This window comes from Salvelinus sp. IW2-2015, linkage group LG17 (genome assembly GCF_002910315.2).
Source record: "Salvelinus sp. IW2-2015 linkage group LG17, ASM291031v2, whole genome shotgun sequence".
Classification (NCBI taxonomy): Eukaryota; Metazoa; Chordata; class Actinopteri; order Salmoniformes; family Salmonidae; genus Salvelinus; species Salvelinus sp. IW2-2015.
Window position 1 is genome coordinate 10,663,332 of NC_036857.1, and position 25,308 is coordinate 10,688,639.

Here is a 25,308-nt window from a genome sequence, read left to right on the forward strand (position 1 = left end):
CTCGCTGTAATTTCAATGAGAGCTTGGTTGAAAATCTGCCACCGCAGAAAAAATCCAAACAGGAAGTGGAACTTCTCAGGTTTTTGCCTGCCATATGAGTTCTGTTATACTCACAGACATAATTCAAACAGTTTTAGAAACTTCAGAGTGTTTTCTATCCAATATGAATAATACATGCATATATTAGCAACTGGGACTGAAGAGCAGGCAGTTTACTATGGGCACCTCTGTGCACCTTTCATCCAAGCTACGCAATACTGCCCCTGMAGCCATAAGAAGTTAAGAAGCAAATACATTCCACAAATTAACTTTTAACAAGGCACACCTGTTAATTGAAATGCATTCCAGGTGACTACCTCATTCTAGGTGACTATGCTGGTTGAGAGAATGCCAAGAGTGTGCAAAGTTGTCATCAAGGCAAAGGGTGGCTACTTATAAATATATTTTGATTTGATTAACACTTTYTTGGTTACTACAGGATTCCATATGTGTTATTTCATAGTTTTGAATATAGTATAATATAGAAAATAGTAAAAAATAGTTTWAAAAAATAGTAAAAATTAAGAAAAACCTTTGAATGAGTRGGCGTGTCCAAACTTTTGACTGGCACTGTCAAATCTATGAACAGAGTGATTCTCATACCTGATTGCCTGGCGATGAGGGAGTGGGTTGCCCCATCAGGGCCAGTTTGACCGTGGTCTCCCACACGTGTGGACCGCTGGCAGTGACCGTGAACTGGACCGGTGCGGTCAGGCTGGTCACCTCTCTCTGGGCGTAGATGGACCCGTCAGCGTCAATGCTGAACCTGGGGTCACTGCTCTGAAAGACCACCCCCTCATTCGCCATACAGTCATCAAAACTCACTAGAGAGAGAGAGAGAGAGAGAGAGAGAGAGAGAGAGAGAGAGAGAGAGAGAGACGTAATTAATGCATAGCTTTGACTGGAACATATTCTTAATACTACTAATACATGGTCCGCATTATCATATGTGAATGATTATTCATTCATGGACGTGGATACCATCCATGCTTATTCAATAAAAGGTTATGAATACAGCAGTGTGATATTTTGCACTGAGCTGTTTGATGTTGTCTCCCCTCCCCTCCCCTCCATACATCCTCATCTCTCCCCCCTGCCTGCCTGTCTTTTTGTGGATTTAACCCAGACATTACGTTTGGAGAAATAGCAATGATAATGTCACAACTTTACTAAAGGAACAGGGTAGAAATAGAGGAGAGAATGAGTTGTGGTTCAAGTTAACATCTCAACCTCTCTGTTGGAGAGTGAAGAATAGGCTTATATACTGTACCGCAAACACAGTGGTGCCTTATTGATATTATAAACTGGTTACCAATGTAATTAGAGCAGTAAAAATACATGTTTTGTCACACCCGTGGTATACGGTCTGATATACCATTCAGGGCATTCAGGGCTYGAACCACCCAGTTACTCCACAAAACACAATGTAGACATCAATCAGCATTCAGGGTTCGAACCACCCAGTTTATAATATATATCAAATACATATTATAGCCTACTACACAAATTATAGCGTACTTTACAATATATTATAACCTACTATACAATATATAATAAACTACAATACACTATATTATTGCCTACTATACAATATATTCTAACCTACTATACAATATATTATAGCCTACTATACAATACTTATAGTGCTTCTACACCTGCATTGCTTGCTGTTTGGGGTTTTAGGCTGGGTTTCTGTACAGCACTTCGAGATATTGGCTGATGTACGAAGGGCTATATAAAATAAAATAAATAAAAATAAACTTGATTTGATTATAGAATCAGAACACAGACATACTGTACATGTAAAGACCAAGATACAAATATGCCAATGGAATGGACATTGGTCTGTAAGGTCTTGTACGCTGGCCATGGAAACAGGGCAAATAAACCCTCCACACTTATTCTATTCATAACAAATACAATACAGTGTTCAGAGAATGGGATACGAAATGACCCGTATCAAAACTGTTTAGATTTATGTTAATGATACGTATTATCTATATTCAATACAGTCTTCTTGTAATTCCCTGAGAGAGAGAGAGAGAGAGTGAGAGAGTGAGAGAGTGAGAGAGTGAGGAGAGAGAGAGGAGAGGGAGAGAGAGAGGAGAGAGAGAGAGAGAGAGAGAGAGAGAGAGAGAGAGAGAGAGAGAGAGAGAGAGAGAGAGAGAGAGAGAGAGAGAGAGGGAGAGGGAGAGAGAGAGAGAGTGTGTTATATTCAGTTTCACTAATTACACACAATCATTAAAAAGAGGCAGTGGAACAGCTTATTAGACAGAAGCAGAGATTGAATGAAACTCGAAACCCAACTATGAGTCTGAACCTCCCGACTCCACAGCTGACTGAACACACTATTGACTCCAACCACAGGCTAATATGCAGCAAATTAGCATGAAATTGAGAAAATGTCCTTATCCTTCACCTCCCTGAAAAACTAAACAATTGAGGGAGGAGGGAGGGAACGAGATTCAGTTACTCCACATAACACAATGTAGACATCAAATCAAAGAAGAAGAATGCCTCGTCATAAAGACAACATATTGTCTTGCAAATTAATTTGTTATTATCTTTATGGCTTCTATTATGGGTTCATTATTCTGTGTCCAAACACTTTCCCACCAGCTACAGACCCCTGGACAAACCTGTTGTTCTCTGTCTTCGGCCCACCACCAACACATCCACGCCTCCACACCCATCTCCAAGCCCAAGGACAAGGGCAGTCAACTTACACTGAGTGTACAAAACATCAGGAACATCTTCCTAATATTGAGTTGTACCACCTCCCCCCTTTCTCTTTTGCACTCAGAGCAGCCTCAATTCTTCGGGGCATGGACTCTACAAGGTATCTAAAGCGTTCCACAGGGATGCTGGCCCATGTTGACTACTATGCTTCCCAAGGTTGTCAAGTTGGCTGGATGTCCTTTGGGTGGTGGACAATTCTTGATACACACAGGAAACTGTTGAGCATAAAAAACCCAGCAACATTGCAGTTCTTGACACAAACCGGTGCCTGGCACCAACTATAATATCCTGTTCAAAGGCACCCTCTGAATGGCACACATACACAATCCATGTCTCAATTGTCTCAAGGCTTAAAAATCCTTCTTTAACCTGTCTCCTCCCGTTCATCTACACAGGTTGAAGTGGATTGTGACATCAATAAGGGATCATAGCTTTCACCTGGATTCATCTGATCAGTCTATAATGGAAAGAGTAGAGTTTCTTAATGTTTTGTACACTCAGTGTCTCGTTCTGTCTCTCTACCTCCCTCTTTTCAATTCAATTCAATTCAATTCAAGGGGCTTTATTGGCATGGGAAACATGTGTTAACATTGCCAAAGCAAGTGAGGTAGATAATATACAAAAGTGAAATAAACAATAAAAATTAACAGTAAACATTACACATACAGATGTTTCAAAGCAATAAAGACATTACAAATGTCATATTATATATATACAGTGTTGTAGCAATGTATAAATGGTTAAAGCACACAAGTTAAAATAAATAAACATAAATATGGGTTGTATTTACATAGTGTTTGTTCTTCACTGGTTGCCCTTTTTCTTTGCAACAGTCACAATCTTGCTGCTGTGATGGCCACTGTGGGATTTCACCCAGTAATATGGGAGTTTATAAATTGATTTGTTTTCAAATTCTTTGTGTCTGTGTTGATCTGAGGGAAATTAGTGTCTCTAATAGTCATACATTGGCAGGAGGTTAGGAAGTGCAGCTCAGGTTCCACCTCATTTTGTGGGCAGTGACACATAGCCTTCTTCTCTTGAGACCAGTCTGCCTACGGCGGCCTTTCTCAATAGCAAGGCTTGCTCACTGAGTCTGTACATAGTCAAAGCTTTCCTTAATTTGGGTCAGTCACAGTGGTCAGGTATTCTGCCACTTGTGTACTCTCTGTTTAGGGCCAAATAGCATTCTAGTTTGCTCTGTTTGTTTGTTAATTCTTTCAATGTGTCAAGTAATTATCTTTTTGTTTTCTCATGATTTGGTTGGGTCTAATTGTGCTGTGTGTCCTGGGGCTCTGTGGGGTGTGTTTGTGAACAGAGCCCCAGGACCAGCTTGCTTAGGGGACTCTTCTCCAGGTTCATTCTCTGTAGGTGATTGCTTGTTATGGAAGGTTTGGGAATCGCTTCCTTTTAGGTGGTTGTAGAATTAACGGCTCTTTTCTGGATTTTGATAATTAGTGGGTATCGGCCTAATTCTGCTCTGCATGCATATTTGGTGTTCTACGTTGTACACGGAGGATATTTTTGCAGAATTCTGCATGCAGAGTCTCAATTTGGTGTTTGTCCCATTTTGTGAAATCTTGGTTGGTGAGCGGACCCCAGACCTCACAACCATAAAGGGCAATGGGCTCTATGACTGATTCAAGTATTTTTAGCCAGATCCTAATTGGTATGTTGAAATTTATGTTCCTTTTGCTTTTCTCTCTCTGTTCTCTCTCGCTCTCCCTCCCTCCTTCCCAGGGATCACAGTGTCTAGACAGCATCTTGAGAGAAACCTTGGGCTGAAGGATGTAACTCACCAGTCTGTTCACTCACCAGATTTCCATCCCACAGCCACCTCCACCACTACAACAACTGAACCAGGGCTCCATGTGCAGTACAGTATAAACTATATTTTAGTAGTAATGCTGTTCCCTCTCCCTCCTCTGGGCCCAGTGGAGGTGATGTATGTGTTATCACATCATTAACCCTCTCTCTGAAACTGAGCCCAGACAAAATATGACTCAGTCTTTGCCTGGCAACAGGTGTTGTCTAAGGACAGGCGCCCCAGTCTAGACTGTGGTGTTAGGAGAACTGAAGGAGAACTGTAAATTACTAAGAGAGAAAGGAAAAAACAGCAGTAGCCCTGTGCTTTGTGATACAACAGAGTCCCGAGTCCCATGTCTCTGTCCACCATAAAAATCAGTATATCTCAACACATTCAACACTCTCTCTCCCTGCCCTTTCTCTTCCCCTTTCTCTCAGTTCTCTATCTCTTTCTCTTCTCTCTGATCTCTCTCTTTCTTCTCTGTCTGTTTTCTATTCAGCATCTCTCCACTCTGGCAGAGAGTCGTTTTTGGACAAACAAACGCTACAGTTGGCAAACAACGCTGATACCGTTTGGAAAGCTGCCTGATTATATTAGTAAAGAGGAAGTTATATTCAAATTCAAAAATGTTTTATTGCAATGACAAGTGCCCATGTATCGATGCAACAGTCAAATATGTGCATATAAAGAGCAGCAGGTGGTCTCGCCCTCTTTTTCTCTCTCTTGTTTTCKCTCTCTCTCCATCTATCTTCCTCTCTCTCTCTCTATCCCCCTTTCTCTCTCTCCATCTCTATCTCTCTCTGGGCACAGAGCCAGTGGTGCAGTAGTATTGCAGTTGTGGTTGGCAGCCTTATACAGAAGAACCACAGAGAAAGGGAGGGAGAGCTTAGAAATCTGATAGACTTGCATGTGTGTGTGTGTTTGAGTGTAGGGGGGTCATTCCAGCCCTTTGGTGGACTGCATGGGGACTTAACTCAGACGTGCTAATAGGCAGGTGTGTATAAAGCTTTCACCTGGTATACTAGCTCACCTTCACAGCCCTTATATCCACCCTAATACATTCCCTGTGTTCCAATGCCAGAAGCCTAAAAAACAAAGGAAAGAGGAAACTCTCTTTCCCTTCTTACCTACAATCTCCCTTCCGGCATTCTGGAGAGGCATGTGGAGGACCGCCTCTGAACTGGCTGATTACACTTCGGTTGTACCTCTGTCATGAGCTTTGTTAGATTTGAGAGTTGTTTTTGCATTGGGTTTACACAGTGCATCTCTGTGTGTTCATAAAGTCACAACATGGCCAAAGGAGAGCTGTATGAGAAGCTGTCTGCTGGATGTGTCAAAACCAGCTGAACAAGCGCCACTGCTACCTGCCAATATCTCCCTGTTTTTTCTCTGTGTGGAGCCCTTCACCTTTCTCTCTCTCCATCCCCAACGGAGGCAACCTCATTTGTTCCTTTGTCTCTCTCTCTTCAGTTGTATCTCTATGTGTGACAGAGGTAGAGTGCGTCTGTGTGTGTGTTTGTGCGTGTGTTTGCCAGATTGTCTGTCTGTCCCGTGGTGACAAAAGCTAAACAAAAAGATTCTGAGACAACAACCAAAACAATCTACATGAGTGATAGGCCAAGTATCCAATTGGAATACCCAGAGGTACCTAGAGGCACATATTGTTGGAACAATCAGAAATAAAAGAACACTGCTAGCTCCAGTTCGATGTCAGCAGCCCCTCAGCCCCCGATACACAGCGCACCACACACACACCCCTCCCTCACACACAAACACACACTTATACAAAACTCCAAAGAGTGCCACTTCTTAACGGTTATGTCGGGTCGATAGCAGAATGAGAGAGATTATAAAAATCTGCCCACAACAGCGGCACTGAAGCCCAATGGTCCACTTCACTGCTGCACATAAACAAGCCCTCTAAAGCTGGACGGTGCTCTGCATTGATCGGACAAAAAAGACCCAACTCCCACAGTGCCAAAGCAGCTAGCGCTCAATCGCTAAAACCGCTAACCCAGAAGGCAGTCACTCAGAGCAGTCACGGCAATAAACTGCTATGGCTACAGCTACGCTACAAATGTTCCATCCCCAGGGTTGAATCTATTTTATTCCTCCTCCAACAATATTCCTTTGGAGAGAATAAAAGGAGAAGGTTGGGAAATGTTTAAGGGGGTTGCTTCAGTGGACATGCAGGCATGTCAGAATAATGTGTGAAGGAACCGCTCTCTCTCTCTCTCTCTCTCTCTCTCTCTCTCTCTCTCTCTCTCTCTCTCTCTCTCTCTCTCTCTCTCTCTCTCTCTCTCTCTCTCTCTCTCTCTCTCTCTTTATAATGGGATACAGGTATTCGAGTAGAGTAAGGAGAAAGCAAAATGTGTGTTGTTGAATTTTCTGTTTGCTCAGGCGAAGTTTGCTATTTGGCTAACAAGGAGGAACAGGGTCAAAGGTGGGGGGATAACAGACCCTTTACTACTGTTTAATGGGATGGTCTCTGCGCGCCTTAGGGTTGAGTTTGAGTTCTATAAAATGATCAAATGTGTGGAGATGTTTGAGGAGATATGGTGTGTTKGGGGGGCTGTCTGTATTGCTGGGGAAGATATTTTGGATATACGGTTGTAGGAGAGGGTAATGTTTTTGTGTATGGTGATTTGTATCATGTGATAGATGGAAAGGTGAGTATCTTTATTTTAGGGGGGGGTGAGTTTTAAATGAAATGAGAATGTTTCAGTAAAGAAAGACAAAAAGTCAAAGTCTCTCTCTCTCTCTCTCTCTCTCTCTCTCTCTCTCATTCAATTCAAGGGGCTTTATTGGCATTGGCAGTTCATAAGGAATAGAGACATTTCAAGTGTAATGTTATGACTATATACAGTATTGCAACGATGTGCAAATAGTGAAAGTACAAAAGGGAAAATAAATAAACATAAATATGGATTGTATTTACAATGGTGTTTGTTCTTCGCTGGTTGCCCTTCACAAATCTTGCTGCTGTGATGGCACATTGTGGTATTTCACCCAGTAAATATGGGAGTTTATTAAAATTTGATTTGTTTTCAAATTCTTTGTGGGTCTGCGTAATCTGAGGGAAATTAGTGTCTCTAATATGCTCATACATTTGGCAGAAGGTCAGGAAGTGCAGCTCAGTTTCCACCTCATTTTGTGGGCAATGTACACATAGCCTGTCTTCTCTTGATAGCCAGGTCTGCCTACGGCGGCCTCTCTCAATAGCAAGGCCGTGCTCACTGAGACTGTACAAAGTTTTCTTTAATTTTGGGTCAGTCACAGTGGTCAGGTGTTCTGTCACTGTGTACTCTCTGTTTAGGTCCAAATAGCATTCTAGTTTGCTCTGTTTTTTTGATAATTCTTTAAAGTAAAGTAATTAYCTTTTTCTTTTCTCATGATTTGGTTGGGTATAATTGTGTTGCTGTCCTGGGGCTCTGTGGGATCTGTTGTGTTTGTGAAAAGAGCCCAAGGACCAGCTTGCTTGGTGGACTCTTCTCCAGGTTCATCTCTGTAGGTGATGGCTTAGTTATGGAAGGTTTGGGAATCACTTCCTTTTAGGAGGCTGCAGAATTTAACGTCTCTTTTCTGGATTTTGATAATTAGCGGGTATCGGCCTAATTCTGCTCCGCATGCATTATATGGTGTTTTACGTTGTACAATGAGGATATTTTTGCAGAAATCTGCATGCGGTCTCAATTTGGTGTTTGCCCCTGTTTGTGCTCTATGGCAACGGGTGTCCAGATGGAATTTGTATTCGTGGTCCTAGCAACTGGATATTTTTTGGAACACCATTATTTTTGTTTTACAGGTCTGACAGAATCTGTGCAGAAGATCTAGGTGCTGCTGTAGGCCGTACTTGGTTGGGGACAGAAGCACCACATCATCAGCAAACAGTAGACATTTGACTTGAGATTCAATTTGTTGATTTACAGTGCATTCGGGAAGTATTCAGATCCCTTGACTTTTTCCACATTTTGTTACATTACAGCCTTATTCTAAAATGTATTAAATTATTTTTTTCTCATCAATCTACACACAATACCCCATAATGACAAAGTGATAACATGTTTTTAGAAATGTTTGCAAATGTATAAAAAAACAAAAACTGAAATACCTTATTTACATAAGTATTCAGACTCTTTGCTATGAGACTCRAAATTGTAATGTAACAAATGTAACAAAATGTGGAAAAAGTCAAGGGGTCTGAATACTTACCGAATGCACCGCATACTGTATGTTGAAGGGTGTGGGGTTCAAGCTGCATCCCTGTCTCATCCCACGGCCCTGTGGAAATAAATGTGTGTGTTTGCCAATTTTAACCTCACACTTGCTGTTTGTGTACGTGGATTTATAATATCGGATGTTTTTACCCCAACACCGCTTTCCATCAATTTGGGGGGGGGGACACGGGGAGATTGGAGGAGTCAGGTTGGAGACCTGAGCCAACTCCCCGTGCTTACCGGGTGGAGCGTCGTACTGGTCAGGCACCGTGTTATGCGGTGGAGCGCACGGTGTCTCCAGTGCACGTTCACAGCCCGGTACGTTACATCGCAGCTCCTCGCATCGGCCGGGCGAGAGTGGGCATCGAGCCAGGATGGAGTGTGCCAGCCCTGCTCTCCAGGCCTCCAGTGCGTCTCCTCGGCCCGGGTTATCCTGTGCCAGCTCTGCGCACTGTGACTCCAGTGCGTCTGCACAGCCCAGTGCGTCCTATGCCTGCGCCCCGCACGTGCAGGGCCAAAGTCACCATACAGCCAGGACGGGTTGTGCAGGCTCTTTGCTCGAGACCTCCAGTGCGCCTCCATGGCCCAGTGTATCCGGTGCCTCGGCCAAGGACAAGGCCTCCTGCATGTCTCCCCAGCCTGCTGAGTCCTGTGCCTGTGCTAAGCCCTAACCCTCCTGCATGTCTCCCCAGCCTGGTGAGTCCTGTGCCTTCTCCCAGAGCCAGGCCTCCTGTGTGTCTCTCCACTCCAGTGATGATCCATGGCACGAAGCCTCCAGTGATGATCCATGGCGAAGAGCCTCCAGGAGATCCATGGCAAGAAGCCTCCAGTGATTATCCATGGCATGAAGCCTCCAGTGATGATCCATGGCAAGAAGCCTCCAGTGATGATCCATGGCACGAAGCCTCCAGTGGTGATCCATGGCACGAAGCCTCCATGTGGTGTTCCATGGCACGAAGCCTCCAGTGTGATCCATGGCACAAGCCTCCAGTGAGGATCATGGCACGAAGCCTCCAGTGAAAATCCATGGCACGAAGCCTCCAGTGAGGAGATATGGCACGAGGCCTCCAGCGACACCCTTCAGTCCGGAGCCTCGCGACGCTAGTCCGGAGCCTCCAGCGACGCCCTATAGTCCGGAGCCTCCAGCGTCGCCCTCTAGTCCGAGGCCTCCAGCGACGCCCTTCAGCCGAAGCCTCCAGCGTGGCCCTCTAGTCCGGAGCCTCCAGCGACGCCCTAAGTCGGAGCCTCCAGCGACGCTCTCTAGTCCGGAGCAGCCAGAGTCTCCCTCCTGTGGAGCTGCCAGAGTCTCCCTCCTGTCCGGAGTGCCAGAGTCGCCCTCCTGTCCGGAGCTGCCAGAGTCGCCCTCCTGTCTGGGGCCGCTGCTAGGGTCCCCGTCCGGGGTTGGTGGCGAGGTTGGTGGCCACCTAAGTGGGCCGAGCCAGAGGTGGAGCGGGGTCTACGTCCCGCACCAGAGCCGCCACCGCGGTGAAATGCCCACCCAGACTCTCCCCTATAGGTTCAGGTTTTGTGGCCGGAGTCCGCACCTTTGGGGGGGGGGGGGGTACTGTCACGCCTGACCTTAGTTGCTTTTTTATGTCTCCATTTTGGTTTGGTCAGGGCGTGAGTTGGGGTGGGCATTCTATGTTTTGTTCTATGTTTTGTATTTCTAGGTGTTTGGCCTGGTGTGGTTCTCAATCAGAGGCAGTATTGCACCTTGCAGAACTGTTCGTTTGTCGTTTTGTTGTTTTTGTTCAAGTGTTCGTATTTATTAAAAGTATTATGAATACTTACCACACCTTGGTCCTCTTCTCCTTCTCCCGACGACGTGCGTTACAGTTGTCTAGAAGGCATGTAATTAGTTGTTACCTAATTGTTTTTGGGAGGTTTCTACACTACTTTCCTTCCATCTATGGCATTTGTTAATATTATACAGCTCTTTAGGCTTTGATGCCTCATGATTGAGTATTTCTCTGTTCAAGTGGACTGATATTTTGCTGTGATCTGATAGGGTTGTGAGTGGGCTGACTGAACGCTCTGGGAGACTCTTGGTTGAGGTCATTGATAAAGTAATCTACAGTACTACTGCCAAGGGATGAGCTGTAGGTGTACCTACTCTAAGAGTCCCCTAAAAGCCTACCATTGACTATATACAGACCAGTATGCGACAGAGCTGCAGGAGTTTTTTTAACCTGTTTTTGTTGGTTGTTTTGTAATAGTTGTGTCTAGGGTGGCATATTTGGGAGGGAATTCTGTCACCTTGAGGTAGGTGTTTTTTGACCTACAGGTAGGTGTTGTGCTAAGAGTGTCAGGTTCTTGTCCAGTTCTGGAATTTAGGTCACCACAGACTAGTACATGTCCCTGGGCCTGGAAATGGTTGATCTCCCCCTCTAGGATGGAGAAGCTGTCATCATTCAAATATGGGGATTCTATTGGGGGGGGGGATATAGATAGCACACATTAGGACATTTTTCTTTGTTGAGATAATTTCCTTATTAATTTCTAACCAGATGTAAAATGTTCCTGTTTTGACTAATTTAATAGAGGGGGTTAGGTCTGCTCTATACCAAATGGTGGATGGGACTACCAGCTCTCTGTAACCTAGAGGGCAACCAGTGGGTCCACCTCCTCTATACCATGTTACTTGCAGGATCACAAAGTCTGTATTTCTGATTTCTTTGGTGAAGTCCAGGTTCCTGCTCTTTAGGCCAAAGGCAGATGACCTCAGGCCTTGGATATTCCAGGATGAGATAGTGAAGACTATTAAGTGTGAGTAGAGCCTGCTGAGCATCTGGTACATGCCATTGGCTTGGGCTAGTGTAAGAGTGGGGATTGGGCCTGTTTACCTGCACCCGGCCTGGGCTTAAGTGTGAATTTTACACTGAGGCCCTCTTTGCAGGAGAGGGGGGCATGGGGTGGGCAGAAGGGGCATATGTCTTATCTGATGGAGCCTATATGGTGTGTGGGCATGGTTGGTTGGGGTGGGGGGGGGGGGGGGGTATTGATTGGTTGGGGTGGGGATGTGGCTGGCGGTGGTGTGGTCTGGATGTAGGTCCTCCCGGCGTGGGTTCTCTATGTGTAGGTCCGGGGGCCGAGGTCCCACAGGTCTGGGAGAGTGTCTCGCAGGTCTGGGAGAGTGTCTCGCTGGTCTGGGCGGGGTGTCTGGGTGGGGTTGCTCCTGTGTGAGGTGTTGGGGCTGCGGTTGAGGTCGATGTCCTTTAGGGTCCTGGCGAAGATGGGCACTGATGCCTTGTATAGGTGGACCTGATCGTAAAGGCTGTTCAAGTCCAGGGTGGACCTGGTCGTAAAGGCTGTTCACGTCCAGGGTGGAGTGGTTGGCCAGGTAAACATTTGGTTTTGATGCACTGTCACAGGAAATACTTGCGTTTATCTGCTGTATGGTAGCAGGGTGGAAGTATTTTTCGTGGTAACAGGGTGGAGATAATCCTTGTGCCTTGAGGAAAGTAGAATAAGCTTTTTCAATCACTCCCTTGAGTGCTGTGGCCACTCTTTCCTGCTGTGCTCTCATGTTGTTAGTGCCTGTGTGTATTAATATGTGGCTGGGTGACCCTAGTTGGTCCTCAGAAAGAAGGTCTAGGTCACGCTGTGTTTTTGGACACCAGAGTTTACACATTGTGTATTTGGGAAAAAGTTGATATATTTCCCGTTTGAGTCCATAAGGAGTTCAATCTGTGGCTTGTGTGTGTCCTAGTGGGTGTGGGGGGTTGCCAGGAGAGTTATCAGCAGGGCTGACTCGGGGGGGGGGGGGGGGGTCCCCTGGGCTTGGGGTTCTTCATTTATCTGTCCTGCTGTGGTGTCGAGACTTTGGTTAGGATCTGAGGTGGGCTGTTCTGCTGGCTACTCTGCGGCGGTGGCCAGCTCTCTAATGGGTTGTTCTCTTTCACACATCATCTTTCTCACCTTCTCCTCCAGCACTTTCACCTTCTCCTCTAGTGCTCTCATCTTCTTCTGCCGCTGGGCCTCCTTCTTCCACTCCTGCTCTTTCTCCTGTTGAAGTTGTCTCACTACAGTCCAGAGTGCAGAAGTCTCTCTCCCCCTCCAGTTCTCCGGGTCTGGTTGGGGGGGTGTTGTTGTGCTGGACTATTGTCTGGGTCTGTGCTGACTGGAGTTTATTCACCTGCTGTTCCAGCTCTACTTACCTTACCTCCAGCTGGGTGAATGTATCCTTCATTTCAGTGAGGGAGTAGGACTCTGTGTTGTTTAAGGATGAGGTCTGGTCTGACTCGCTCGGGGTGTGGGACTCTTCCTCAAGAGAGTGCTTCTCCTGCTGTGCTCCGTCTTTGATTATGTGGAAGTCCAGCTGCAACTGTTTGGGGATGCCCTGTACCAACACTGTTCCAGACTTGTACAGGTTGACATTGGCTGACTCAGAGTCCTTGTTGTCTAGTATCCTGAGTTTCCACCCATCGCTAACATCCAAGGGGTACTGTATTGTTATGATCTTTGCCCAGCGAGACGCCATGGAGAGCAGGGGGCCTCAAAGGCCTCTGCATTTGGGTGGGGGAGGCTGTGAAACTCTCCTGCCATTGTTGGGCTCAAGGGCTTGTCGTGGAAAATTGCAAGATTATGTTATATTTCTTGTATTGCATTATAATGGTTGTTTTATTCGACAGAATAGAGTATTCTGTTAACTATTGTGTGTGTGTTCCACTGAGGATGGTTCTCTATGAGATAGCACTGACGGAGGAGATGTACAATGTCTTTGGGTGATAAAACCTAAAGAGCATTCCAGATAACATGAGGTAATGTTTTTGTGCTATGAAGTACCAGGAACGAGATTAGAACCTCGTCTTAGGGACCAAACTGAACGATAATGTATAGCGAATGCTATCTGGCTAAGGGATACTCATTTCTCATTATAAAGTCTTCCTTTGTGACCATTCTATGTATCTGTGGTTCGTCATGTAGGTTGAGAGGGGTGTATCTTGGCAAAAAAAATCTTTGTACTTTTCTGTTGTCACTTTCAATGGTTCATTAGAGATAGCGCATCATTGAAAGTCAAATGCTATAGCTAAGCTCTTATTATTAAAAATGTTGTTTAAGTATAACTCTGACTGGTGTGTGAAGTTTGTTTCTCCTCATTTGGTAAATACAGAAATAAGCCACCACAGGCTTTGACACTTTGCAAACTATTACAGACTACAAAGGGAAGCACAGACGAGAGCTGCCCAGTGACACGGACCTACCAGACAAGCTAAATAACTTCTATGTTCGCTTCGAGGCAAGTAACACTGAAACATGCATGAGAGCATCAGCTGTTCCGGACGACTGTGTGATCACGCTCTCCACAGCCGATGTGAGTAAGACCTTTAAAGAGATCAACATACACAAAACCTCAGGGCCAGACGGATTACTAGGATGTGTACTCCGAGCATGCGCTGACCAACTGGCAAGTGTCTTCACTGACATTTTCAACCTCTCCCTGTCTGAGTCTGTAATACCAACATGTTTCAAGCAGACCACCATAGTCCCTGTGCCCAAGAACACCAAGGTAACCTGCCTAAATGACTACCGACCCGTAGCACTCACGTCTGTAGCCATGAAATGCTTTGTAAGGCTGGTCATGGCTCACATCAACACCATTATCCCAGAAACCCTAGACCCACTCTAATTTGCATATGTGAGAATGCTATTCATTGTCTACAGTTCAGCATTCAACATCATAGTACCCTCAAAGCTCATCACTAAGCTAAGGACCCTGGGACTTAACACCTCCCTCTGCAACTGGATCCTGGACTTTCTGAAGGGCTGCCCCCAGGTGGTAAGTGTAGGTAACAAATCAAATCAAATTTATTTATAAAGCCCTTCTTACATCAGCTGATATCTCAAAGTGCTGTACAGAAACCCAGCCTAAAACCCCAAACAGCAAGCAATGCAGGTGTAGAAGCACCTGCACCACATACGCCACGCTGATCCTCAACACGGGGGCCCCTCAGAGATACGTGCTCAGTCCCCTCCTGTACTTCTTTTCACTCATGACTCCACGGCCAGGCATGACTCCAACACCATCATTAAGTTTGCTAATGACACAACAGAGGTAGGCCTGATCACCGACAACGATGAGACAGCCTATAGGGAGGAGGTCAGAGACCTGACTGTGTGGTGCAAGAACAACAACCTATCCCTCAACGTGATCAAGACAAAGGAGATGATTGTGGACTAGAGGAAAAGGAGGACCGAGCACGCCCCCATTCTCATCGACTGGGCTGTAGTGGAGCAAACTAACATGGTCCAAGCACACCAAGACAGTCATGAAGAGGGCACCACAAAACCTATTCTCCCCCAGGAGACTGAAAAGATTTGGCATGAGTCCTCAGATCCTCAAAAGGGTTTACAGCTGCACCATCGAGAGCATCCTGATGGGTTACATCACTGCCTGGTATGGCAACTGCTCGGCCTCTGACCGTAAGGCACTACAGAGGGTAGTGTGTACAGCCCAGTACATCACCGGGGCCAAGCTTCCTGCCATCCAGGACCGATATACCAGGCGGTGTCAGAGGAAGGCCCTAAAAATGGTCAAAGACTCCAGCCAGCCTAGTCATAGACTGTTCTCCCTGCTACCGCATGGCAAGCGGTATCGGAGTGCCAAGTCTAGGTCCAAGAGGCTTCTAAAAGCTTCTACCCCCAAACCATAAGACTCCTGAACAGCTAATCAAATGGCTACCCAGACTATTTGCATTGCCATCCCCACCCCTCTTCCACGCTGCTGCTACTCTCTGTTATTATCAATGCATAGTCACTTTAATAGCTCTACCTACATGTACATATTACCTCAATTACCTTGACACCGGTGCCCCCGCACATTGACTCTGTACCGATACCCCCTGTATATAGCCCTGCTATTGTTATTTACTGCTGCTCTATAGTTATAATTATTTGTTTTTCTTATCTATACTTTTTGGGGGGTATTTTCTTAAAACTACATTGTTGGTTAAGGGCTTGTAAGTAAGGATTTCACTGTAAGGTTCAGAGCATGTGACAAATACAATTTGATTTGACTTGGCCTCTCACTTCACACCTCAGTGCTAATTTAAGTTGTAGTCGGATCTGTTCTGTACTAGCAAGCTTGGTAGCCTTTACTTCGCATTCAGGCCTTATAAAGTAAAATAGATTACTGCAATACATATTTTTTTCTTTAAAAGTAGCTTCAGGCTAAACATTACTCAATCGGTTCCAGGTTGGATGSTATTTTCAGGTTTCTGTTGTGCTTCTTTACCAGACCATTTACTGTTTAGTCCTTGGGAATAAGAAACTTTGGTTGAAGGAATCCTTCCAGGTAATTTTGTCCAAAAACGGTGTAAGTTTGGAGTTTTGATTTGGAGTGAAGGTTATGTTTTGGAGGGCAGTATCCTGTATATGTCCTTGTTATCCAACTCTAAATCTATATTTTTGTAAAAACATGCTGACAAATTAAGGACCTAATCTGCTCATGACCTCTCTCTTTATTTCTCTCTCCCTCTCTCTCTCTCTGCCTCTCTCCCTCACTCTTTCTCTCTCACACTTTTTCTCTTTCTTCCTCTTGTTTTTACCAGGGTTTTAGGACAGGTTTAGTTAGGAAAAAGTCTGTTAAGGCCTCATTCTGCGGCAATGTCCTCTATGACCAGTGAGTCTGACAGCCGTTGAAAGGAAAGTGAGGAAGGGGCACAATCAGGGAAGGAAGAGAGGAGATATAGAGAGGCAGAGAAAGATGAAGGCTGTGGTGGAATGAAGGATACTATGAGAAAACAGCAATGAAAGGAGTAGGCCTAGATAGTTGGAGTGTGTGAATAGAGGGACAGTGATTAGGCAAGAAGAGAGAGATGGATGCTCTAGTGGACACAATCAGGAAAAGAAGAGAGGAGAGTGAGTTGAAATGAGTCTGAAGAAAATGTATGCTGTATTGGATGGAGGGATACTGTTAGAGAAGGGACAGGAAGGAGGAAGAGAGTATGCTCTAGTGGATAGTGGGATACTGTTAGAGAAGGGACAGGAAGGAGGAAGAGAGGTATGCTCTAGTGGATAGTGGGATACTGTTAGAGAAGGGACAGGAAGGAGGAAGAAGTATGCTCTAGTGGATAGTGGGATACTGTTAGAGAAGGGACAGGAAGGAGGAAGAGAGTATGCTCTAGTGGATAGTGGGATACTGTTAGAGAAGGGACAGGAAGGAGGAAGAGAGTATGCTCTAGTGGATAGTGGGATACTGTTAGAGAAGGGACAGGAAGGAGGAAGAGAGTATGCTCTAGTGGATAGTGGGATACTGTTAGAGAAGGGACGGGAAGGAGGAAGAGAGTATGCTCTAGTGGATAGTGGGATACTGTGGGTCTGCCCACTCGTTTAGGAGGAGGGGTATTTGATGGTGACTGGAGCTGGGACTCTGGCTGACAGTACTCGCTCTCACTCACACACACGGCCTATAGGAATGGATGGCTTCTTAAGATAGCTGTTTAAACAGGTTCATTGGCCTGGATTTATTTTATTTATTTTTATTTAACCTTTATTTACCCAGGAAAAGTCCATTGAGAACCAGAGTTKCTTTTTCAAGGGAGACCTGGCAAAGAAGGCAGCAACAATCAGTAAATTACAGAATTAAAACATACAACAATACAATCAGTGGTGATTTTAGCATGTACATTTTGTTGGGGGAAACCATTTTTGGGGGATGGTCATGCCAGCAAAGCCACTACACAACACAAAACAACACTAAACAATATATTAATTGCACTATACAGCGGAGCCTTGTCTGGCAGCGAAAAAGTTAATTCAGCCTCATATACTGCCTTTTTAAAAAACATAGCTGATATGGCTGACTTGCTTAAACAAATGTGGTTTCTAATGACAATTGAGATGTCCACACTATGGCACAAGGGGACGACAAGCGAATAAGAGGCAATCCGTAATTTCTATTAAGACATTAATGAGCGAGCTAGGATGGATGTAGTCAATATAACTATTTGTTCAGCACTTTTGAAATGTACAATGACAGAATTCAGAACATGGGCCATTCTTACAGTATTCTCCCTGTACACCAAGTCAGAACCGTGTGATAAATAAAGGGGCATATAAGCAGACAATGAAAGCTCTTATAATGTTCCGATGGCTACATTTCTCTAAAACAGGTTATAGGCTACATGTGCACCACCAAGTCAGAACAGTAGGTGAAATTAATATACAAAATTATTAGGGTGAGGAACATGGGCTACTAACAGCTTACTACACAACATACACTTAGTATTACTTTCTTAGCTACAGTATACATATCTCCCTGGCATATTAAATAATTTATGCAGCAGCATACAAGACCTTTTTGGACTCACCTTGTTGTGCTGTGCTCACTTGAACAGGAAGGTGGCGCGGCAGTCCTTCGTGGGCAAATTTTGTTATCAAACTTTGTCATCAAAGTCTGGCATTCTCTGGATTTATGGTGCTTTCAAGACAACTGGGAACTCGGGGAAAAAACAAGGTTGATTCACAAAGACGTCCGTGATCTTCAGGTCATAGCTCCCGACTTCCAATTCCGATTTGGATGACCGTTCAAAATGTATTTCCCCAGTCGAGCTCGTTTTTTCCCTAAGTTCCCACTTGTCTTGAGATCACTGAAGCCAAATTTACCAGTTCTGAGTTTTGTTTTGAGCGCAGCAGAAATCATGCCGGATTGACAGCATTGCCAATGTTGAATGTTTAGCATTTTAAGCTTGGAAAGGAGAACCTTAAACTGAGAATTGGGACCACACACCCACTCCACTGAACAGCAGACAAGTGATTGCTTTGCAAAGCTTGCAGTTAGACACTGAGTCCTTCCAAACCATTCAATGTTGAATTTGCAATTTCCAACTTGTTGTATAATGTTGACTTCCAATGGCCGATGAGCACCGATAGGTTTTATCTGTAATTTCTCTTCATTATTTAACTTCATATGACAAGGATTATAAAGGATTTGCCAGTAGAGTGTCGAAGTGATTCATGATGATGACTGCTAGCTTGCTAGCTAAGATTTTGAAAGTATGATGTTGACATGTCAGTCCAATCAAAGCTACTGTAGATATAACGTGATTTGACATAATTTTATCTGTGAACAATGACCTTGAGCCTTCTAGGATGGGCACTTCTAATGTAACTCTATGGCAACACCCAAAGGGCTTGAATTTTTTAGCTCTACCCTTAGATTTGGCAGTGACGTAGTGTCCCCATGAGTGACAGAACACTGAGTAAATCAGGGTGCAACTAGATTACATTATCAACCCCTGCGCTCCGTATTTTTCACTGGCTGCCCCAGCACCACAGAAAGCACTGAGCTAGGCTGAAAAACCTACATTTTGGAGATGCCTTACTCAAGAAAGCAAAGAAGAGACCATGTTTGTATGGAGGCTTCATTAACTCCATTATTATTATTTTTTACATTGTTTGCAAACTGATATGTGACATGTATAAGGGGAAGCTGTATAAGGAAATAAGCAAACAGGAAACCACTCACCCAATTCTAGATCACCTGTACTCCACACACAGAGACGCGTACAAAGCTCTCCCTCGCTCTCCATTTAGTAAATCTGACCACAACTCTATCCTCCTGATTCCTGCTTACAAGCAAAAATTAAAGCAGGAAGCACCAGTGACTCGGTCTATAAAAAAGTGGTCAGATGAAGCAGATGCTAAACTACAGGACTGTTTTGTTATCACAGACTGGAACATGTTCCGGGATTCTTCCGATGACATTGAGGAATACACCACATCAGTCACAGGCTTTATCAATAAGTGCATCGAGGACGTCGTCCCCACAGTGACTGTACGTACATACCCCAACCAGAAGCCATGGATTACAGGCAACATTCGCACTGAGCTAAAGGGTAGAGCTGCCGCTTTCAAGGTGCGGGACTCTAACCCGGAAGCTTACAAGAAATCCCGCTATGCCCTGCAACGAACCATCAAACAGGCAAAGCGTCAATACAGGGCTAAGATTGAATCATACTACACCGGCTCCGACGCTCGTCGGATGTGGCAGGGCTTGCAAACTATTACAGACTACAAAGGGAAGCACAGCCGCGAGCTGCCCAGTGACACGAGCCTACCAGACGAGCTAAATCACTGCTACGCTCGCTTTGAGGCAAGCAACACTGAGGCATGCATGAGAGCATCAGCTGTTCCGGACGACTGTGTGATCGCGCTCTCCGTAGCCGACGTGAGTAAGACCTTTAAACGGGTCAACATACACAAGCCTGCGGGGCCAGACGGATTACCAGGACGTGTGCTCTGCGCATGTGCTGACCAACTGGCAGGTGTCTTCACTGACATTTTCAACATGTCCCTGATTGAGTCTGTAATACCAACATGTTCAAGCAGACCACCATAGTCTTTGTGCCCAAGAACACAAAGGCAACCTGCCTAAATGACTACAGACCCGTAGCACTCACGTCCGTAGCCATGAAGTGCTTTGAAAGGCTGGTAATGGCACACATCAACACCATTATCCCAGAAACCCTAGACCCTGCTCCAATTTGCATACCGCCCAAACAAATCCACAGATGATGCAACCTCTATTGCACTCCACACTGCCCTTTCCCACCTGGATAAAAGGAACACCTATGTGAGAATATTCATTGACTACAGCTCAGCGTTCAACACCATAGTACCCTCAAAGCTCATCACTAAGCTAAGGAACCTGGGACTAAACACCTCCCTCTGCAACTGGATCCTGGACTTCATGACGGGCCACCCCCAGGTGGTGAGGGTAGGTAGCAACACATCTACCACGTTGATCCTCAACACTGGAGCTCCACAGGGGTGCGTGCTCAGTCCCCTCCTGTACTCCCTGTTCACCTACGACTGCATGGCCAGGCACGACTCCAACACCATCATTAAGTTTGCGGACGACACAACAGTGGTAGGCCTGATCACCGACAACAACGAGACAGCCTATAGGGAGGAGGTCAGAGACCTGGCGGGGTGGTGCCAGAATAACAACCTATCCCTCAACGTGATCAAGACTAAGGAGATGATTGTGGACTACAGGAAAAGGAGCACCGAGCACGCCCCCATTCTCATCGATGGGGCTGTAGTGGAGCAGGTTGAGAGCTTCAAATTCCTTGGTGTCCACATCAACAACAAACTAGAATGGTCCAAAAACACAAGACAGTCGTGAAAGACGGGCCACGAGCAAAGCCTATTCGCCTTTAAGGAAACTAAAAAGATTTGGCATGGGTCCTTTAAGATCTCAAATAGGTTCTAACAGCTGCAACAGTCGAGAGCATCTCTGACGCGTTTGATCACTGCCTGGTACGGCAATTGCTCGCCTTCGATCCTGCAAAGCGCACTTCAGATGGTAGTGCGTACGGTCCAGTACATCACTGGGGCACAGGTGCCTGCCCACCTGCAGGACCGTCTACAACCAAGGCGGTGTCAGAGTGAAGTCCAGTAAAAATTGTCAAAAACGCAGCCACTCCCATGTCATAGACTGTTACACTCTCCTACCCGTCATGGCAAGTCGGTATCGTGGAGTGCCAAGTCCTAGGACCAGAAGGCTTCTCACAGTTTTGCCCCAAGCCATAAGACCCTGAACAGGTAACCAAATGGTTTACCCGGACTATTTGCATTGTTGTGCCCCGCAACTCCCATCTTTTTAAGCATGCTGCTTTACTGCTCTGTTTATTTCATAATACTGTATGCATAGCGGTCACTTTACTATACACATTCAATATAGCTACACTACTCTTCATATTGGCCGACCAAATCGCATGTGCCTTCCCGCGACATTGGCTAACGCTAGGCTACTCTGCATTGGTGTCCTTGTGTCCCTATATTGCATAGTCACTTTTAAACATACCGGTACATGTACAATACTCCTCATAAGCCTGACTAACCGGTGTCTGTTTATAGCCTTGCTACTGTTATTTTCAAATGTCTTTTTAACTGTTGGTTTTATTTCTTTACTTAACACACACACACACACACACACAGCACAACCACAAGCACACACACACACCAGTCACACAGCGCAGACACCACACTACACAACACAACACAACACACGTTACACACAACACACACACACACAATCACACACACACACACACACACACAAATACTCTTTTTTTCGGCACTGATCTTGGTTAGTAGCCTGTTAAGTAAGCTATTCAACTGGTAAAGTTACACTCTGTTTGTACGTTCCTGGCGTCTACGTGCACAAATAACGGTTGTGTTTGATTTGATCTAATTAATGCCCCAAAACAGGCAACCTCCCCGCAAACAAAAAGGAACGCCTGCCGCTGGAATAATGGGGTCGTCACGCTGAATACATTACAAATTTCAACAACATGTGACTCCAGCTAAGAAAATAGCATTTTATGACTCCTTCTTTGTACAGTCTCTCCATTTCAAAATGTTAAATTCTCATTCAGTGGGGCACTGCAAGAATTCTAGATAGTCGTCCAGAGGGCATGTAGTACAGTTCTTCATAACTTTCTGGTCGGCACAAGTACCAAGAAGGCAGTTTTTGCATAATACTTGTAGAATGTCCTCCGGGACTTTTAATTAGCACGCACGTAGCAGACCGTGTGTATGGTAACTGGCTGGTGGTGGAGAGAGACCAGAGTTAGAGCAGAGATTATACCCACAGATGGAATATATAGTATGTAGAGAGAGAGAGAGATGACTTAGATGAAGGCTAAGGAGAGAGGAGAGGCTATGAGAAAAGTAGATAGATAGAGCTAGAGAGGGGAGAGAGGAGAGAGAGAGGAGAGAGAGAGAGGAGAGAGAGCGAGAGAGAGAGAGAGAGTAGAGGAGTGAGAGAGAGAGAGAGAGAGAGAGAGGAGAGAAGTAGGAGAGAGAGAGAGAGAGAGAGAGAGAGAGAGAGAGAGAGAGAGAGAGCCTGTGTGTACTTTAGGGGTCCTGCAGACTGTTCCTAAGACAGAAATATCACCAGACAAAGCACCTACCATGCTGTCTGCCAACATACACACGCTCTCAACGGACCCAGACCAGAAGTCCAACTTTGAACATATTTCTTAACCATGACTGGCTCTTTAGCTCAGTTTTTGCCTTCATGAGTATTCACAAAGACAGGCTAACAGCGAGCCAATAGAAGAGCACTAAACTAGACAATGGTGGCGTGTGTGGCTTTTATATGGAAGGTCTGTAGGGTCTTGTTTAAAATTAAGAAGCTTTACTCTGTTTTTTCGTTCCATTGACATAAACTCTACTTCAATCTTCTTCGGGAACAAAGGGAAAATGCCAGCAACACACCACATCAGGTCCATCAGAAGGCTTATATACGTCTTAATATAAAAAATAGAAACATTTTAAAACTAAAAAATCCTCCAGTCTTTCCTGATTTACTAGAATATTCTATCTACCATACTGGTATTTTCTTCTCTGTTGACTTGTACAGCTGTCATGTGTGCTCCCTCTCCGGCCTCTAGGTCACCAGGCTGTTCGTTATGGTGCACATCTGTCACCATCGTTACGTGCACCTGCACGTCATCAGACTCACCTGGACTCCATCACTTCCTTGATTACCTGCCCTATTTATGTCACTCCCATTGGTTCCTTCCCAGGCGTTATTGTTTCAGTTTCCTGTCTGTGCGTTGTTCATGTTTCTTGTTTTGTATTATGTTGCGTTTATTTATTAAAACACTCAGTCCCTGAACTTGCTTCCCAACTCTCAGCACACATTGTTATAGAATAACGCCTCACCTAAGGGAAGCATCAGGTAGTGTTTTTTTGTGTGAGTGTAAATGACGTCGGGTCCGGGAGCTGCTACAGGCTCTCATGCCTCAGACAGATCGCCAGGCTCCCCTGCCTCCGCCAGCTTGTCGGGCTTTCATGCCTCAGAAAGATCGCCAGGCTCCCCTGCCTCCGCCAGCTTGTCGGGCTTTCATGCCTTCACCGGATCGCCAGGCTCCCCTGCCCCCACTGGCTCGTCAGGCTCTCATGCCTTAGCCGGTCTGTCAGGTTCCTGCACTCCAGCCGGCGACAGGTCCCCACGCTTCAGCAGCGGTAACCGGTCCGCTCTTGATCCCCGGGATCGTCCCTTTGGTTGGCATCCTGCGGCTGGAGCCAAATGCGCTGGGGAGGGGGTACAGTCACGTATGCTCTCTCCAGCGCTCTAGGTCCTTATGCTACGGTGTCTCAGCCAGACTAACAGGTTTCCCGTGCCTCAGCAGAGGTGGCCGGTCCACTCCTGATTCCCGGGATCGGCATTTTGGTTGGCGTCCTGCGGCCGGAGCCGCGCGTCGGGGAGGGGGTACTGTCACGTGTGCTCCCTCTCCAGCCTCTTGGTCACCAGGCTGCTCCTTATGGCGCACACCTGTCACCATCGTTACGCGCGTACCTGCACGTCATCAGACTCACCTGGACTCCATCACTTCCCTGATTACCTTCCCTATATATGTCACTCCCTTTGGTAACTTCCCCAGGCGTCATTGTTTCTGTTTCATGTATGTGCGTTGTTCGTGTTTCTTGTTTTGTATTATGTTACGTTTATTTATTAAAACACTCCCTCCCTGAACTTGCTTCCCGACTCTCAGCGCACATCGTTACAACAGCATTATAGACTATACAGTATTGAGTGAGGCATAGAAGATAAGCACAGTCATAAACACACACGCACTCACACACACACAGACAGACAAACAGAAAAAAACACAAATACATACACGTTGTTTTGGCTAATCAGTGCCTCACTAATGAAGGATTAGTATTCGTCTAAACAAGCACTGGAATGCTTGATTGGGCTTTATCAATTCTCCCTAATCATCCCTACTCCCACAGAGGGTACTGAAGAATAGCCTCAACAGACATCTACACTCCAAACAATCTACAATGTGTGTATGAGCCAGAGTTACACACACACACACGCACACACACACACACACCACACACCACACACACACAACACACACACACACACACCACACACACACACAACACACCACACACACACCACACACACACACAACACACACACACACACACACACACACACACACACTTGTAAACCACCTTCTACTTCTCAGAAGACCAATTCTCTTAACTATCCTTTCTTAGTAAATCACATTCAAGATGATTAAAAACCAAGAATTCCTAAATGTGGCTTAATTTTGTACTTATTTGATTAATTATTCATATTTTTTCCTCTGCCTGGGTGGTTGAGGAAGGGAAAGGAAAAGGAAAGAGAACAAGAGAAAAATAGAGAGGGTTCAAGATGGGACAAGAAAAAGATGGAGACAGAAGAAAGAGCGGGAGGAAGAAGAGAAAGAGAGGAGAAGATAAATTGAGCGGAGGGTGCAGTGGTGGAAGAGAAAGCAAAGGCCTGTGAGAGAAGAGAGAGAGAGATATTGGGACAAACACCAAATTGAGACTCTGCAAGCAGAATTCTGCAAAAATACCTCCGTGTATTAACGCAGAACACCAAATAATGCATGCAAAGCAGAATTAGGCCGATACCTGCTAATTATCAAAATCCAGAAAAGAAGCCGTTAATTCTACAACCACCCTAAAAGGAAGCAATTCCTAAACCTTCCT

General features: G+C 45.4%; 1 protein-coding gene across 1 annotated transcript in view; it reads right to left on the reverse strand.

The window, feature by feature from the left end:
• Positions 1-25,308, reverse strand: part of LOC111976870 (cadherin-4-like) — a 614,552-nt gene that overhangs the window by 188,635 nt on the left and 400,609 nt on the right. Inside the window, exon 4 of the mRNA XM_070447844.1 lies at positions 643-863. Coding sequence (XP_070303945.1) covers positions 643-863 — 221 coding nt within the window. The remainder of the gene's footprint in view (positions 1-642; positions 864-25,308) is intronic.